Genomic DNA, 20004 nt, shown 5'->3' with positions numbered 1-20004 from the left:
AGGAGAGGCATATTTGAGAGTGGTTATGGCAAGCATGGCTGTGCTATATAATTAAATCCAATTTTTGCAATTGTTCCAAGGGGTTTCAGTTTGTTAATAATCTTTCATGTTGCCAAACAAGGTGAAAATGAACTCGTTGGGCCCTGACAGTGCTTCAGGTCACTCTATTGAGCTTGAAAGACCTCTGAGTCAATTGTTGAAGCCCAACTGGACTTTGAAGGATCCATGTTCATTTTAATTGGACAGTTTTTATTGTAATTGGCGCAGAGTGGTTCCGATGTAAATAGATGGAGATTTTTTCTGATTGACAGAGGAACTTTGGTATAGCCTATGATGGATTTGCACATGTTGTTAAAGCTTTTATGGTGCCATGAATGTGAAGTACGACACTCTCAGACATCGCAGATAATACAATGTGAATAAGAGCATGGTAGTTGATTCCCCTGTGTGGACGCTGAGCAGAGGTGCTGCTCTACACCCCCTCACAGCTGAGACCAGATGTCTCTGCACACCCCAGCTCTGAAGAGATGGCTCAATGTAGCTGTTAAGATTACTAGGAGGCGAAGGTAGAAAAAATGTAATAAAGATTGAAATGCAATTTCCTCCTTACCAACTATTGCATTTGTCTGCCTATCATACTGTCATCTCTTCCATGCTCAAACGACCAAATAAAACAAATGTCGCAGAAACAGATCGTCATGAAGCTCTCACCATACTAGAATTTCATGCCTGTATATCCTCCATTGCTTTTTATTCTAGTGTGATCAATACATGGACCTGATAATAATAATAATAATAATAATAATAATAATAATAATAATAATAATAATAATAATAATAATAAATATGTCCCTACTCCAGGGTACAATATGTGACAATGATGCTATACCTTGCGTAGGCTATGCCACTAACTGTCTGTATGCCCTGAGACAACTTGATCCTCAGATTTCCAGATCTACTTTCCACTAGAAACATCAAACAAGAAATGTCATGTTATATACAGTAAATAACACTGTAAGAGATCAGATAATACAATTCACTCCACTCACGAGCCAAAGACTCAAATATTTATTTGTGGCTAAGCCTTGCTCTATCACTCATAGACATCACTCGAGAAATACATTTTTTTCCCCTACAGTATAAGACTAATGACAAGCTTTCCATTTCCATCTGGGAGTCATGGTATTCTGTGATGGTTGGTATGACAGACACTGGTGTCCGTATTGGACTAATAAAGGCAGGGTTGCAGAATGAATTAACCATGGAGCAGTTGACCTTGACATGAGATGTAATCATAATTGTCTGGAACACCATTTACATATTAACCTTTTAAAGTGAGGCAAGGACAATCTTTGTCAAAGGATTGAATTAAAGTATTAATTATACTTGTTATAATTACCTTCATCTATCTTTTTTACATAAAAAAACCTACATACAGAATCAAACTAGGTGTTAACCACCCTGTGACAGATTCACCCTAGTTTGTTTTGATATACACAATATTGTGGAGCCTAAACTGCTATTGTTGAAAGTTCATTGTCTTACACAGCATTGGTACATGTAGATATTATTTGTTGCTGTTATCCTATTTTGCTTTGAGTCTATAGAGAGTTTATAGAACATATATGAAATCCCAGTGGCACTCTGCTGAATATTAAATCTCTCTTCCTGAGAAGGAAAGGAATAATCTCTTCCCAACTGACAGTGTGATGAAGTCAGGGGCTGAGAGGACATTGCAGTGACAGGTCTACATGGTAAAAATGTACCACTGTGGGTATTTTCATTGGATTATTGAGGAGATGCAGACCCTGCAATGAACACCAGTAATTTAAAAGACAGGGTCCCTAGTCAGAGAATACGTGAGCCGTGATAAGGCATACAGACCTACCTTGCTCATAAACCAGAGCCAACATTGTCATAGAACAGAAAGCTTCAGCTGTAACAGACAGCATGCACTGCCACCTTCAGGAAATTATGTACAAATTGGCGGTGAGACACGATTATTATCCAGCCTTCACCTCTAGATGCATACATTTGAATCAGTCTCAGGTCCCAAGTAAAACAAATTTGGTGATTTTAATCTAAACTTGTGGACATTAGCCTCCATTACAGATCAAGTTTAAGGTGTGCTGACATCATAGGTGTGAGCTCCCATTTTCCCTCACCTTTCATGAAATAGAGATGCACAAAAACATGGGAAAATGAAGTCAGCGGAGCACAGTAAAATCTTTAACTAGCCTTGAAAAGCTTACAGCTTGATGCAACATTTCAATCTTTAAATACATGAAAAGGCTACAACTAATTTCAGTGCTACATGTTTATTGTAGGGTGTACATGGCCCATGTAAGCCCATAATTAAGTAATCTTCTTTTTTTGTTTGGGAGTCTAAAATGTTGTGGGTTGCAAAAAGGTGTGCATTTAAAATCGATACAGACAATTGAAGATCCTTTAAAACCTTGTCGCTCTGCTCCATTAAATCGCAGTAAAGTTGCTTTTTTTTGCCAGCAGTTCAGTATAATGGAAGAGCTGTTTACTGTTTTACACAACCGCAGCACAAAAACAGAAATTGCAAGGTTCCGATGGCATTACCAGGTTTTATTGTGCATAACCATGGTTAATTCGACATATGTTAAAGTGCAGAAGCATAGCAAGCTGTAGCTTACTTGTCGCTACAACACATTTAGCATTTGAATTGGACGTGTATGACAATACGCTTGAACTCTTGTGTTCATGTGCAGCAAAATAATAAAAGCTATCATGAAGGAATATAAAAACAACAATGTTGTGTTCCTAGTTATCTACCAGCTGTTGAAGCTCATCTAAAGTAGATTTCCTATGAAGCTAACCGTGAGAAATGTGAAACAACCATGTTCACCTTGTTTGGCAACATGACAGATTATTAACAAACTGAAACCCCTTGGAGCAAAGGGTTGGGGGATATAGTAATTAACCATTAATTACCTATTACCAAACCAAAGCACTCTTGTGTTAATGAACTTGTAATGGTTCATAAACATATAGAGCTTGATTCTCAATTTTTTTTTTCTGAAACTCCAAATAAAAAACTAGAACGACAGAGTATGTATAAGCCCCTAAATTAAATGTCTGGATTGTTTATTGCTGATATTGCTGGTAACTTTATTTGGTGCATGTTTAAGATGATCTGGTGTAAAAAGCTTTGAGAATCTAGCCAAAACCTTTTTCTTTTCTTTCAAAATCTAGCTGACCCTGTCTTCATGTGCACCTCATTCTCTTTACTGTAATAGCAAAGCTGTCACTTCTCATCTACCATTACACAGTGCTCACACCAGTTTTTAAAATGAAACCAAACAATGGTTAGCAGTGAAAAGGCAACTGTGAAAATGATTTAGATGCCTAGGACCCCTGTACTGGTTTTAAGTGAATCATAGCACTATAATTGTGTATAGGAATAGATCTGCATTTGTGAAGTATTAGCCACTGCTGAAGTATGGATTTGCTATTTGTTTGAGATGCCCTTGTATATTTTTTGTTGTTGTTTTGTAATCCTTTCTAAACGTGAACTCTCGTTTGAGTGTCCAATCACAGTCCTGGATGGTCATTCCACTCCAGGTTTAACAGGTATAATTATTATATATTACTTCAGGGTCTGGATGGAGGTTTAATCGGTTCATTTAAACAATATAGAACAGTGTTGGCACAAAGACCAGGAGTGGATGGGCCAACTTTTGCCACTCCTGATGTAGAGAAATGTTTGGAACAGCACCGAGATACTGGTCCACGGTTGCTTGCCCCGAAATACATATCTACCTCATATGTGGATAAGAGAGGTTTAACATTTCACAGACAGTTACCTTGTCTGTGAGTCTTTGTTTAAGATATAATTAAATACCGGTAACTCTAACAGGCCTAATCACACCAAAGAGCTCTCGCCTCTCTTCGCTTTCCTTTCCAGGTCACAAGAGCAGAAACAGTGTTTTAATCTCTATACAAACACCCACTGTGTGTTAGCTCATAATATATTTACAGCAACTCCTCGGAAGGCTCCCAGAGGAAACAAATCTTTCCCTAATAAGCATGGTTGGTACTATGTATGCTAACACGCATCTCCAAGGCAACCAGACATGAGCTTACTTTTTCCTAGTTGCCAGTATATATTTATATTCGTTGGTGTTCCTGACTTCTAAATTTGTAAACACGCAGTTATTAGCATTCACTGACTGGAAACATAATGTGTGTGTTTTGGTGGTGGTTGGCAGGGATGGGGTTAATTCCCAGCCTGCCAAAATACATGTGAGAATGTGGCTGGTCTTTAACGAGGTAACTGGAGTGGGAACAGCCACAGAGTTTGGAGCTCCATTAGGAAGGACCATCAGGGAGCTGGTAACAGAGGAAGTGCTGTGTGGAGAGCAATAGAGCAAGTGAAGACTTTGCCCAGCCTGGTTAAATTAAAAAAAGAGTGGTTTTGTTGGGAAAATGGCTTAGCCATCCCAACTGTTTAGTTTAGGTAAACCAAAAGTTTAGTTTGTACTCCGACGGGAGTTTTTTGTTTGTTTATTTTGGTTTTGTACCTAATAAAAGTGTGCAACCGCACGAAAGCTTAGAGTTCAGTGTCTGGGTCTACTTTAAAAGGGCACTGTATATACATATATACGTATATATATATATATATATATATATATATATATATATATATATATATATATATATATATATATATATATATATGTGTATATATATACAGTTGTCAAAAGTTTACATACCCCAATGGAAATTTATAATTTCTAGAAATATATATATATATATATATATATATATATACAAAATGAAGAAGAAAAGCAATTGATAAACAAAATTCACTATTAAGACACTCTTCTTCTTCATCAAGTATTTCTAGTGATTGAGTATCCTGATTGATGAGAATCCTCCTGATTCTCCTTGGATATAGAGCTGTTTACTGTTTTTCAATTCTCTGTACTATATATATATATATATATATATATATATATATATATATATATATATATATATATAATCTAGTAGCTGAAGAGAGGAAATCCAAGCAGCAATCAGAAAGCACATAAGGTGTACGTCACTGGCTGACCACAGCTTACTAAGAACTTGTCATCCAGTGGCAACAGAATTTGATAACCTTTCTTTCAATGGTTTTTAAAGATCATATTGATTGCTTAGAACCTCCTGCCAGTGCTTCTCCTTCAGTCTACATTAACACATAGATATAGGTATGTCTTATTTATTTGGTTCTTTGATCTCTGAATGCTGCTGATTATGTTTGAACCACACATGTTTTTATTGTGTTGTTTATACTTTGCGATTGTAATTTTTATTGTCTTTCTAGGACCCCCTTATAAATATATATTTAAACACCCTGCTGCTTCCACAATATCTTACAGGAACAACCACTTACAGCACATTTATTATGCTCATAAAAAGAATTACAATTGTACAATAATGGTAACCGTGGGCAAAGGCATGTTATTGCGTAGTGTGTGGTGCAGAAATCAATGACATTTCAAGATTGACTTATATTGTAACACTTGAATGTATTTGTATTTGCTTGCGATTGTAAGTCGCCCTGGATAAGGGCGTCTGCTAAGAAATAAATAATAATAATAATAAAAGATTGGGGGAGGATGTGACAGAGCTGGCTGCTAACACATTGATCAATTAAAAAAAAAGTCCTAGTGCTTTGCATAGCTTTAATGCACTACTCAGCCAGACCATTATTCTTTAGCCTCTGTTTTACACACCCATCACGTATATATGTTTATTTGTAAGATATAATTAATAAATATGTAGGCAGCATACAGTTCTACTTAGTCAACATTTTTGATGACATGGCTTCTAATAGTTTTATTTTACAATTTATTATATAGCGTTTGGAATTTTCGATGGATCAATTTAAAATAGGCTTGTGCTAGCCATTAAAAAACACACTAGCATCTTCTAAAACACTATAGTTTCCTATAGTTTACATACTACAGTATGCTACAGTTTAGGAAACCATAGTCATTTTGAATGGGCAAATAGCCAATGTGGTTACTCAAGCCCTCTTTTATTTATTTATTTAACCAGGAGATTTACCCCTTGAGACCGACACCTCATTTATAAGGGGGTCCTAGAAAACAATAAAAAGTACAATCGCAAAGTATAAACAACACAATAAAAACATGTGTGGTTCAAACATAATCAGCAGCATTCAGAGATCAAAGAACCAAATAAATAAGACATACCTATATCTATGTGTTAATGTAGACTGAAGGAGAAGCACTGGCAGGAGGTTCTAAGCAATCAATTTGATCTTTAAAAACCATTGAAAGAAAGGTTATCAAATTCTGTTGCCACTGGATGACAAGTTCTTAGTAAGCTTTGGTCAGCCAGTGACGTACACCTTATGTGCTTTCTGATTGCTGCTTGGATTTCCTCTCTTCAGCTACTAGATTATTCCACAGGCACAATATTAATACAAAAAGTGCGTCATAGTTCTCTGATCTCTGTAACCTCCACGCCTACGCTGTTGAATTTAACTATATCTACTTAATTTATGATTTGCCATGTTTCATTACACTCCCTTGGCTGTCTTTTCTTCCCCCCTGGACATTACGGGTTCAATGTTTGTAATATTTTTTGTAACCTTTCTCCAATACAATAACGGACCACATTATTATTTGCCATCTGATCTGAGAAGGAAAGAGAGATTCTCTAGGTGTAAGAGGGAACTGCAAGTGGCTCTGCTCTGAAACCCAAGTTCATCCCATGAATATCTGTCTGTATTTGGTTATAATTCTTTTTTTTCACATCTTATTAAAGAGGATACTGCATGGTTCAGTATGTGATAAAAACTTAACATTAGACCATCTTCACTATTTTCACCAAGAAATTATGTAATTGAGCAACCAGAACATGACTGAAGTACAATCCTTCTGAAATGAAGTTGGTATATTCCAGTGGTTCAGAGGACATGCCAGCTTGTTATGATTAGTATGTCTGTATTAATTTGAGACGTTCTTGTGGACTCTGAGGAATAATGTTTTCCACTTGTTGTTGTCTGTGAGTGTGCATGGGGTTGAATTGCTCTATGTAGTAATTATTCCAATTTAATTAAATGAGAGTTGCAACGTGTCCAATAGAGACTGGTGAAATGTCAACACATGTGTCAGAACAATCTTAGGGAACACAGTGAAATGTAACTGTGCACAGTAATTGAGGACACGATTATAAGCAATTTGAGTGGTTGCTAAGTATTTGTTTTTAACTGTGAAAAAAGACACATCTTGTAGCATATTGTGTGTCATCTTATTTGATGAAGCGAGTTATTTACGAGAAACCAAGTCAAGCGAGTTATTACCTTGTTGTTTACTGAAAAGAATACAGCCTTAGTAATAAAGAAAATTAAGTTATTTTTAATGCATTATATTGTGAAAGGGTTTATTTTCATTCATTCAATTCGTTCACAAAGGTTTCCTGACAGTAGGCATCAAAGACAGCATTTCTTTATAGAACTCACAGTAGGATGGAGGCACTTAGTATTGAATAAAGCTATCAACCTTTAAAGTTCAGAAGATAGACGACAGGCTAGTTTCTTAAAATAACCTGTTTACTATTTTAAAATATGATTTAACATACCTTTTTGGGCATTACAATACTCAACCCATTAAGTAGTGCCATTCTCCTCATTTCAGGACAAGCTACTTTGTAATTTTTTAACTTGAATCTACCTGTTATTTAAATTTTCTTTTTAACTATATTGTTATGATAACTTACTCAAATTTTGTTAACCGCAAAAGTTAAGTCTAAATGTAACTGTTAATTCTGCAAATATAGCCCTTCAGATGCTTTTATGATGCCTCGATGTAAAGTAAGAAACTTTCCTACCCACAGTGATCCATTTTCTGTGTTGAGCTTTATAGCCGGCATTAATTCCAGTGGTCTGATTACGGGCACATGCTTTACCATGCTCTTGTATGTTTTATTATGCTTTATTACTATTTTTATTGTGCTGAGAATCCTTTGGTGGTTCACTTGTTTGTTTGTTTTTACATTAATCCGGGTATGTACATATTTTAAATACTATGCAATGGATAAACTGGTGCTATGCATTTGTTGTCGGTAACTGATTGCAGCTGGACCATCGGAGTGAGTCTGAAACACAACTCTTTTTAATTAGTACTCCTTTGAGATTGTGTATTTTCTAGCTTGGGTAGTGGGGGCAAATACATGCATGTATTCCTTGAGTGAGGCCTAATTTCCTTCATATGGATGAGCGAAGTGTCTTTGAATCATTATTAATGTCCATATAAAATAAACTACAACAACGCTGAAGACATATGGATGTTCCTTAGTAGTTATGTATCATTACACATCCAAAATCTTTGGATGTCTATATCCATCCAACTTAATTGTTCTAGCAAATGTAACATCTACGCATGTATGTTTATTTTTAATATAGCTGTACTAATGTTTTGCTGGTCACTTAAACGTATGCACCTATTTGGGGTGCTCACTTATTTAGCTAAATACATAGCTACAGATTTGTTTGAAGGCACTTCAAACAAAGAAGTTGTTCAAACAACATTTTGCTCATGAGACAAGGCTGGGACATCTTTTGGACCCAGAGTGAGCAACAGCCAGTGAACACTAAGCGAACAGTGACAGTGGGAGCAGTGTGATATTTATTGAAGCATACACAATCCAGTGTTCCGTGAAGCATGTTGCCACTTGCTTTGTGTTAGGATCACTGGGTCAGGAAATTAAATTGAGTATACAGTACTTTGGCACATAAATGTTTGTGAATGATGCCTTGTTCTATACAAGCAGGAGGACTTCCAGAAGGTTTTTGTCTTTTGTTGAACTAATAGTTTCTACCAATATGATTGCTCTCTACCTTCCTCATGGTTCTTTTCAAAATGTTCTTGCGGAAGTTTTCAATCAATGTTCCTACTTCTTATTAGATTTTTAGCGTACAGTATTTAACAGTGGCCTTGAGTTTCTGTCATACTTTATTCTCATACTTTATACCTATATGGTTGGCGTAACCTACTTGAAAAATCATCCTTTTGTTGCCGCCATTGTTGTATGTCGGTAATGTCTGTGTGTTTGAATTCCTTTTATTTTTTTATTATTATTATTAAAGGAGGCTGTTTCAGGTACAATTAATTTCTTTCTTTCTTTGGTATTAGTCCAGCCTTCAGTCAAGCTCTGGATTTTTTTTATGAGTTTTAAGCAAAGAAGTTCTGTAATAGGTCCTCTGATACAAATACATTTACAACAACAGTTTAATATAATTCAGTGCAACTCTGTGACTATAGCTCATGCTGCGTAATAAACCACAACACTTTTCCAGATACTCATAATATGCCACAGTTGTAGTGAAGCTTTTCAAAGCAAGTTTTTATTTTATTTTTAAGTAACACCAGTTTTGATGTTGCAGTAACATAGAACATGCTGTATTTCGTACTTCTACTGGGGGCAGTGTTGCAAGGGGACAGGTTAATGGTAACACTCTTGTTTGCCAAGTTATAAATTACTTTACTCACTAGTCCCCCAAACTTGCCCATCCCCATGAGAAACCATTGAATACATGATCCAACACCTAATTCACTGGCTCACCTCACAGCAGATGCAGGAACCAAGAACTTCCAGCTTTTTGTGTAGAGACTACAGAGTGACTCTCTCTCTTTGGTTTTCTGACAGCTGGCGACGTGGGACTCCACCCGGGGACTGAACGGGAGCCTCCAGGAGCGACGGCTTGAGAGTGACATGCAGGGAGTGACCCTCAAAGTGGTGACTGTGCTGGTAAGAGGAGCATTCACTCTGTCACAGACCCATATACCTGCATATGGCAGGGCAGCAGGCATAGGGCTAGATTCAATAAAGTCCACAATTCTTATATACGGCACACATAAAATATCATACATCAAATGAAAGTACCGGTTTAGTAACAAATATCCAAGCAAGCAGTGTAAGAACACATACAATGCCATGTATTGGAATTGATCAATAGTACATCAGGTGAAATTGGATAAGGAAAAAGAACTGTGCTGCTTGTTTGTGGGTTGTACTATTTTATAGAGGTATATATATGCTGAAGACTTGTCGTTGAGTAGATTATCTTTGTATTGCTTTTCATCTGTTCAGCCCAGACTGTGTTTGCTCCAGGCAACGCCACTTCATCACCTTATTAGGGCCTATGCTGGGATGCTATCGCTTACCAGAGCCATGACAGTAATAAAGTACATTCAGAGCAGTAGTTTCAGTGTGGTGACTTATCATTGCTACCGTCGCACTGCGTGGTATGGGGCAGCAGGTTCGCAAGAGACGCTTTATTAAAGTGAGATTTAACTGTCGAATTTGCAGATAAACTTAAACAATGTTGTCACAGTTGCCAAAGCCACATTGTTACATGCAGTATCGTTGCCCTATCAGTAACACTTTACACTTTACATGTGGTTACATGGTTATTACACTGTAAATACACAACCATATGACTTTTAAATACAGTGTAATTACAACATGTTAGCAAGTGACTCAAATTTTCATTCTGTGATGAGACATGTAGTTGCTTTGTAGTGTGTCATTGCAGTGTAATTGAACTGTTTTTTTTATTACACTGTAATGACACATTGCCAGTGTTTTGCATTAAAACAAAAACCTAGAGTCTGAAAGTTCCTTTTTTTATTTGTCGAAATACACGTAAAGATGTTTTTAGGAGGTATTTTACTCTAGATAACTCTATGTGTGTGTGTGTGTGTGTGTGATTGTGTGTGTGTGTGTGTGTGTGTGTGTGTGTGTGCGTGTGTGTGTGTTTGTGTGTGTTTGCGTGTGTGGGGGGTGGTGGGTGGGTGGATGTGACCTTTTGTGTCCTGTAGGAGGAGCCCTTTGTGATGGTAGCTGAGAACATCCTGGGGCAACCCAAACGCTACAAAGGGTTTTCTATAGACGTGCTGGATGCTCTGGCCAAAAACCTGGGCTTCAAGTACGAGATCTACCAAGTGTTGGACAACAAGTACGGGCAAAAGCTTCACAACGGCTCTTGGAACGGCATGATTGGAGAACTCATTAACAAGGCAAGCACATTCTTCATAGTCAAGCTACATGCATCACAGGAGTGTAACCCTGGGCAGGCTGGTTTGGTGTTAATCCAAGCCAGCAGTACAGAGAGTTCAGACATAGATTGTGGGTACAAGCACAGAGCACATTTATTTTAGTAGTCAAATGCTTCAGACCATACACAGCCCAGTTCCATTCCATAGCATACATGTCACTGAATCAGGTATTTCTATTACTTATCCCACTGGTTAACCTGCGTCACTCCAGAAACATCAGAGGCACGTCTATATAAAGTAGTTCATCACCCTCCTCGTAATTGAGAGATATCCTACAGAGTACAACCCAGTAGGTGGTGCAAATGAACTATATACGTCACTTAAAGGTACAGTAGCAAGTTAGTAAAGGATCATTACAGGAGGCAGAAGTTATGAACTCCACTTGGCTATGTTAATGTGTTGAGCGCTTTTTACTGCAGACCCTAGCTTGTAGGGGGACCTTAAAATAAAAGGTGTTTTTGCACTTTTATTGTGGATAAACCATTCATTAAACCTGATACAGAAGGTTGCATAGGATGGAAGCTTTCCGCATTTTGGCCATATTTGGTAGTAATTAAATAAAAATTAGACAAACAAAAGTCTTTAGTTGGTGTTATTTATATTATATAGGTACTGTATATAAAATAAGTCTACAGGACAAATATTTTGGTGAATGCATTACCCAAAATATTTGTGAACCCTGGTCATCAGGGACAGGTCAAGGTACCCTTTTTGCCTTTAGTTCCAGAAGTTGAGCATTTGATTTTTGACATTCCAGCATGCAGACCTGGCCATCTCTGCCATCACAATCACGCCCGAGAGGGAGAGCGTGGTGGACTTCAGCAAGCGCTACATGGACTACTCTGTGGGGATCCTGATCCGCAAGCCAGTGGAGAAGATCAACATCTTCTCGCTGTTTGCGCCTTTTGACCTGGCCGTATGGGTGTGCATCGCCGCTGCAATCCCAGTGGTAGGCGTGCTTATCTTTGTGCTGAACCGTATGCAGTCAGTGCAAGCACAGACCCCCCCTACCCACCAGCAGCAACCCCCAGCACCCTCTGCCTTCACCTCCATCCACAGTGCCATCTGGATCGTCTATGGCGCCTTCGTCCAGCAAGGTGGGTTCATTTAGATCTCCTCAAGGGCCATGCTGTTTTTGAGAAGCTTTAACTCATGAGTTATTTGAAGAGTGTTTGTTGTTTTTAATTCACAAAAACAATTGTTAAAGAACATATATATATATATATATATATATATATATATATATATATATATATATATATATATATATATATATATATATATATATTTGTTTGTGTTGTGCTTGTAACCCTTTGCAAATTAGGTTTCGGTCAAGATGTATCTCCTGTTAAAACAAGCGAATAAATATATATTTTGCATCAGCACGAAACTGAAACCTGAATACCAAACTCCATGGATGTATTAATTAACTCTTGCTATGAATAGAAGGAATGGAGATTGGCACTAAAGACATGTGAATTGATGGTGATGCTTCTGTTTTAGGTGGTGAGTCTACAGTGAGTTCGGTAGCACTGCGGATTGTGATGGGTAGCTGGTGGCTTTTCACACTGATCGTATGCTCTTCATACACGGCAAACCTAGCCGCCTATCTCACCGTGTCTCGGATGGACAACACCATAAGGTTAGTGTTGTACAAAACCATTCATTTTTCATATATGGCCAAACTCTCATCTAATACCCCCCATAAAAACTAAACTCAAGTCAAATTGACAAATGTTTCAGCTATTGCACAGCTGAAATAGTGAGGAACCAAACAACACAGCTTGGTATAGCAGAGAGTGGGGATGCAATTGTATTGCTGCTCTGTACTGCTCTTGTAAAACTTCCTGTCAAGTTAGAAGCAGGTTATTTTAATTTAAAAACTCTGCCATGGATGCATGAGAATAATAATAAATTGGAGCCTATGGTAGAGAAAAATAGCAGTGCAGAAGAGAATGATGAGGAACTCCAAAGGTAAGGACAAAATAAAATGAATTACTAGAAAATAATTTTCATACAGACAATTTAGACACTGGTACTTTATTATGTGTCTAGGCATTTTAAATTCTAAAGTGTATTAAATCAGAAGCAAATCTGTGCTTTACAGCCTGTATATTTACCTGCAAATGCATCATTCCTAATAGTTCCTACCTACTGTGGGCTCCCGAGTGGCGCATCCAGTAAAGGCGCTCCGCGCAGGATGTGCCCTATAGCCTGGAGATCGCAGGTTTGAATCCAGGCTATGTCACAGCTGACCGTGACCGAGAGTTCCTAGGGGGCGGCGCACAATTGGCTGAGCGCTGCCCGGGTAGGGAGGGCTTAGGTCGGCAGGGGAATCCACGGCTCACCGCGCATCAGCGACCCCTGTGGCCGATAGGGCGCCTGTGGCTCTGCAGCGGAGCCGCGAGATCTGTGTTGTCCTCCGGCACTATAGGTCTGGTGGCATTGCTGTGGATCTGCAGTGCGAAAAATGACGGCTTGGAAGGAGCACGTTTCGGAGGACGCGTGTTCCAGCCTCCGTTTCCCGAGTCGGCGGGGGGGTTGTGAGCGGTGAGCCGGGGATACAGATAATAATTGGGCATGCTAAATTGGGGTGAAAACCGGGGTAAAAATAATTGGCGACGACTAAATTTGAAAAAAAAAAAAAATAATAAAAAAAAAAAAATAGTTCCTACCTTTAAAATACTAACAGTTCATATATTTGTGTGTAATAATAGAGGCCAAGAGCTATCCTTTTAAATTGAATAAAATGTTAACCTAATTGGCATTAATCTCAATTAATACTCCCCTGCAGTTAATATTAGCTGTAATTCCCTCCACCACTGGCTTTTATCACCCTTCATGTTATGTCTCTCAGCACGTTAATGGTCTTCTGCATTAAAGCCTGTCATTACCTGACATAGGAGCATTTTTTTCTTTTCCATATCTGCATCTGTGCTATATCCTCATGCAGTGCCAACTTTAATTCCTAATGACTGCTAATAAAGTGGCCGCAATGTGAATTTTGTAGTGATTTCACAGTGATACTAATTCCATTGTACTGCAATCGATTCTCAGTGCATATTGGTATCTCAAATTATATAGAGATGTGACCTCAATGGCAGCCCCCCGTCCCATTGTATCTATCGTTGTGCATCAGATTATACTGCATTATTATTCTAATCCCGTTATCCTGAGATAAATCAACACAGTCCAGTTTGGATACACAAATGTCATTAAAAGGACCTTTACTTTGACTCTCAGCGTATCCACTCGGAACACTGTCATCATCTCGCACTCTCAAATGCGTCCTGCAGTTATCACCTAAGTGTTTTATTGCATTGACTTTGTAGTGCCAGTATCCACATTGCCATTGAATATCATTTGTTTAAAAGAGCCACTTAGTCCTGGTAAGTGTCGCTTCTGAGTTCAAAATCTAGGTTCATAATAGATGAACCATGCTCATTACCTTACTCACTGGGTACCCAAACTGAATCAGTTTCAAGTAGCCCTTGTTGACAATACAAAACTATACAAATGCAGATCACTTAAATATACATTTTCCAGCACTCAATCCCTGCCAATAGCTGATTGCATTTGGTTATTCTGATCTTGTGTGGATGTTTGTGTATGAGGAAAGGAGAAAAAAAAATTGCCAAGCTTTTCAGAAGTATCAGCAAAGTATTCAGAAAGCTGTTGGCCTCTATCAGACTTTCATTAGCATGGCTACATGTAAAGTAATCAAATAGGGCGTGAAAGTCCTCCTTGGATGAAAAGAGATCCATGGATATTCATGTGCTTGCAATTGACTCATTCTGGGGTGTTTGGAATGATTCTTGTTATTCCGCAAGTGCTTGTAATGACTGTGTAATTACTGTATGCATGTGTGTTTACTTTTGTGTCTTAGCAACGTAGTTGATTGTGCTTTTTATCATACTTATTATATGCATTTACTACACTGCAGTTGGCATTTATCATGATATACTACAGTAAACTTAGTATATACTTAGTATATAAAAAACTTAGTATATAACTTATACTGCAGTAAGCTTGGTCACAAAAGTTAGTAATACTGGAATGACCTATAACAGCTGTTCATCCAATAGCAACAATCCCAGTACAACAGTATTCCAATTTCATTAACGTAGTTGGTTTTTTTTTTTGCTTTTTTTTGCAGTTAACTATGATAGGCAACTAAGAACTCATAGGGATAGATGTACTAAAGTGTTGCGTCTGTCGCAATCATTGCAAACCAAATGCAAACCAGAAGGAAGTGTAGGATGAAATGTATTAAACAAACCCAACACTGTTAGCGTCATTTTAACTAATTCTTATTTGCGCTTTAGCCTTAAATGAATATGTAATTCTAGGCGTTCCTATAGAAATTCACAAAAACAGGGTGGAGATAGTGCAAATAAGGGATCTGAAATATTGTAATGAGATGTACTAAAGCTGCGGGCAATTGCGACACTTACAATTGCATCAATTTGTTAAGAACTTTTGAAAGCATGTTTTAAACAGTTTGTTGCTGGCATTTCCCAGTCCGCTTTTTCTCGTGTGTTGCCAGTTGTGCTCAATGTATTTTTAAGACGAACACCCAAGTACCTAATTTTCATTAAAGTCAGGGTGTACTTACAAGCCTTGAAAACAAATTTCTATGACATTTCTGGTTTTCCCAGTGTGTTGGGAGCAATAGACGGCACACATGTGCCACCAACCCCTCCAGCTCATTCTGAGCATCTGTATAGGACCGTGATCTATTGTGTGTTAATTGTCTAGGCTACTAAGAAGACCAAGTTAAAAATAATAATAATTACAATTAAATTTAAAAAAAAACTAAAATCATTTAGTTTCAACTTAAAATAATAATTTATTCGCATTGTAACCCAATGTGTACAGTGCAGCAGCATGATTTATTTTGTGTTACCAGTAGGCTAAAGTACAAAAAAGTGCGCTAGGTATTCATTTGATTTTACTACTGTACTGTACACTGTATAGGCCTAATGTACATATATATATTTTTAAATAATGTAATGTGTAGCGTACCCAAAACACATTAGAGTTATTTCAGCAGAATGATTTGTATTTAAAATACGTTGAGAACTATAAATGTATGTGTGTGCGATTTTATTGTATTGTTTTTAAACCCAATTCCTCTTTGTCAGACAAACATGTCCGGTTTAGCAAGGGGCTAATGTATGATTATGAAAACCTTTTTGGGGGTGAAGGTGGGGGTCCCACTATAGAAGCTGATGGGATTAAATGTTTATATATATATATATATATATAACAGTATTCAAATAGGTAAAATGAATATGGAACAGAATGCATCATACAGATGACGTTTACATTTAACAAAAAAAATGTTATTTTGATTCTTGCACCCTTGCATGTATAGACGTCATCCTTCAGGCACCTTCTGCTGCAGCAAACCACAGCTCAACTGCTGCTATTTTATTTGAAAAAAGTTGCACAACTCTCGCTAGAGATCTCGTTAAGATGACTAATATTTAAATTAGTATATTGTGGCTCTCTTCATTAACATGTTTTTTCTTAGTACATACGACAAAATGTGCACTTTGTGAATTGTCGTAACCAAAATGCAAATTGCGGTATGTTTGCGCTGCAACTGGCCCATCTTAGTACATCTACCACATAGTCTTTAACACCATGAATTAAAAAAAAATAACAATAGTATTTGAGCAGCTGCAATAAGAAGCACTCGGAACAATTGCAAACATCACAACAAGGTAAGGGGACTGAATAAAATTAAGCTAGTTGCTCTTTAAAAGAACGTCCTGTTATGATTCCTAAAAGTAAGTTCAAAACAGTTTATTACTCTAAAGTGTGACCCATACATAATGTGAATGCAGACTGCATCGACAGTGTCATTTGATCCAGGTATTTTGCGTTGATAGCCTTTTAGAGTCAGTGTGGTGTTAAGTGGAGACTGAGCAGCAGCTGTGTTGTTCAGGATTTACTCTAACAGTGGGGGATGCTCACAGCTGCCTCTTATATCCTGCATGTAATTAATCCGGTTTGTAAAGCACAAACAGGTTGACATTAAAAAATGGAGCTCAGCTGGAGGGGGGGGTGGTACCTGACCAACAAACAGCCCTCCTTATTAAGCAAGTGCGATCCGTAAGCTAAGACCATGCCAGCACAAAGCTTTTAATGATTTAAGCTAATGTGAAAACATTTTTAAAAATGTAAATACAAAACAAAGGAAATTGGCATCTGCTTGGGAAGTACAGTGTGTTTTATTATTATTATTATTATTATTATTATTATTATTATTATTAGATTTCTTGCAGTGAGTACAGCAGTGTGACGGTATTGATTTGTGCAAATTTGATGATGCATTCGACTGAGATGAAGCTGCTACTTTTTATTGAACACAATCTGCAGGTGCTAGATTATTCATTGCTGGGAGAAATTTTGTCACTTTTTTGTCACTGAGGTTTGGTTGTATCCTGCTTCAGTAAAAAAAAAAAAAAACATGTGAAAACATAATTGTGAATGGCAATCATGTGGGTTAAATGCTCATTATGTAGGTAGTATGGATAGCTTATAGAAGAATATGTGTAGCACTACATACCAGGTGCTGTATGTCTTTTTATTTTACTGGAGCAGGAATCTACCAAGTCTCAAGAAACATACAACATACATTGGAAATACGAGCTCAAGTGATCGATACACACATGCATGGCATACCTATTGACTGTTTATTAACATGTAACTAAACTTCAGCAATTGGTTAATTTTATATTAGTAAAATACTTATTTATGCCCCTCAGAATAATACATTACCACATCCCACAGTAAGTAAGACTGCCATGTGCTCCTTGTATATCTAAGTCCCTATTGCGGATCTGTGAGTGTGTGTGTGTGCTTTTTTCATACTTTAAATTGACCTTGTTTTTCTTCAGTCAACCTGTAAAGGATTCTCTTTAGGAGACCCCAGGGCTCTTTTACAACAGAAATGCTTCTACAACCCACTCAGGTCATTTATTTAACAGGCAGCCACCGCTTGACCCATTTTTTTTTTTTTTTAATTAAAAATGAAAATGGATGAGAATATTAATTAAATAGAAGCTTAAGCACCAGTTAAAAACCAAAAGAGGCTTCATTTTCTTAACTGGTGTTTAACATATTTACATTTACTTTCTTGGTGACCCTTCTGGTGATTGGAAGCAGAGTTTGTACTCATCCCATTGGCTGGTCCCAATTAAAATTCCGAAGAAGCAACCGTGGCGGGTGAATTGAGGACACAGCACCAGATTCCTGATGATACTATTTCAATCCATAAGAGTTTCAATTTCCCTGTTATGACAAATACTGGAAAACCACATGGTTTGTATCATACTTTTGTGTCTATCGTCTGTCACAAGAACTATTAATGTATTGCAAATGGCATCCTAAGATGTTTTCTGTAATAATAGGTGATATAAAAGCTGCAATTTCCTTGCTGAAAATGAAAATGAACAAGACAGCTGATCTGTCAGACTTAGCAAGTTCTTGATTGCCGAGTTCTTCTGTATCGAAGACTGTACACAATACCAATGTTTCACAAGGAAACAGAAGGTCATCATTGGGTCACATCTCACCAGCACAATTTAAAAAGATATGTGTTTGTAGAATGTGTTTTGTCACAGCATTTTGCAACATTCCTCTGATTAAAAATGTTATTATTAGTAATGGTAGTATTAATAGCTATAGTAGTCATAGTAAACATTTACATCTGTATAAATTACAAGTCTTTAGAGTCTTATTATTTCCACTTGTAAGATAATAAGATTGCGTGTGCCACCTGCAGTTAATAAACACAAAAATACTCCCACCTGAGAACAGCATCACAAACCAGGTCAAAATGATGTCCAGATTTAAATTTATTTTGATTTTTTTTATTTTGATTTATGGGAAAAAAAATGCATTCACATTCAAGGAGAAATTCCTGCAACAATGAAAAAAAAATTTGAGTAATGTATATATAGTTAATACCAATGTGAGAAACTGGAGACATTCATCAAATCATTTATAGCAAAAAGTAAAGTACACACAACTGTGCATATGAGCCATGCATACAGTAAGTCACTAACAGCCCTTGAACTTTTGTTACATACATTTGGCTGTACATTATTCCTTAAATTACATTTAGAAATCAAGTCTCGAAAAAGATGGTAATGTTAAATCTGTGCAGGCTGCAGTAGGGAATGCAGAGTTTATAGAAGGTGCATGGGTGACATTGCTTGCAGGCATTTTTACATTCACCTGCTAAGCGCAGGGTCTATCAAAATCCATTTTAGTCCCTACCCACATTAAGAGTTAATGGAGCGTGTTGCATTGATTTCTGTGTCGATGCTTACAGTATGTTGGGAGAGGGCACTGAAAAGACAACTCTGCTTTGTTTTTGTTTTCAACTTTAAAATAGGCACGATGACTTGCACTTAGAGGCATATAAACCAATGGCTCAGTTTCTGATTGAGGTGCATCTACCACAGTTTTGTTAGACACAGCTCTAACCTCAGTGTCTGCCTGATTCATTCTTTTTTCCCCATTTTTGGTATTTAAAATGCACCTTTGTGTAATGTGCACCAGTGTCAGTAAGGTCTATTTGCTGATGAAGTAGAATTTATGTGCTGGGAGCTAATGGGGTCTTCCTTCCTGTCAGAGGAAACTGTATATATAAGGAAACTGTATATATAATCAGCAGTCTGCAGAAACATCAGTTTTGACACACCCAGTTAAATACCTTTTTCAGCCCTTTTAAAGCACTGCTGCAACTTTCCATCCTGAATGAAACGCAACAATATTTTTCCATATTACAGCATACATGCCAGGGATTGCACTTGAATAATAAACGAACATGTGAGGGACAGCCCATTTAGATAAAATGTGGACTACATATGGCAAGTGTTGC

At 37.3% G+C, this 20004-nt stretch overlaps 1 protein-coding gene across 2 annotated transcripts in view; it reads left to right on the top strand.

Annotated features, from left to right (window-relative positions):
• LOC117417704 (glutamate receptor ionotropic, delta-1-like) overlaps positions 1 to 20004 on the top strand; it is a 232660-nt gene that overhangs the window by 203165 nt on the left and 9491 nt on the right. For both annotated transcript variants that reach the window (XM_034029911.3, XM_058985181.1), the window contains exons 9-12: positions 9694 to 9795; positions 10869 to 11066; positions 11863 to 12202; positions 12609 to 12747. In XM_034029911.3, the coding sequence (XP_033885802.1) occupies positions 9694 to 9795; positions 10869 to 11066; positions 11863 to 12202; positions 12609 to 12747 (779 nt within the window). The remainder of the gene's footprint in view (positions 1 to 9693; positions 9796 to 10868; positions 11067 to 11862; positions 12203 to 12608; positions 12748 to 20004) is intronic.

This window comes from Acipenser ruthenus, chromosome 13, assembly GCF_902713425.1.
Source record: "Acipenser ruthenus chromosome 13, fAciRut3.2 maternal haplotype, whole genome shotgun sequence".
NCBI lineage: Eukaryota > Metazoa > Chordata > Actinopteri > Acipenseriformes > Acipenseridae > Acipenser > Acipenser ruthenus.
The sequence above is the reverse complement of the archived record's forward strand: the minus strand, read 5'-3'. Positions and strand labels throughout refer to the sequence as shown.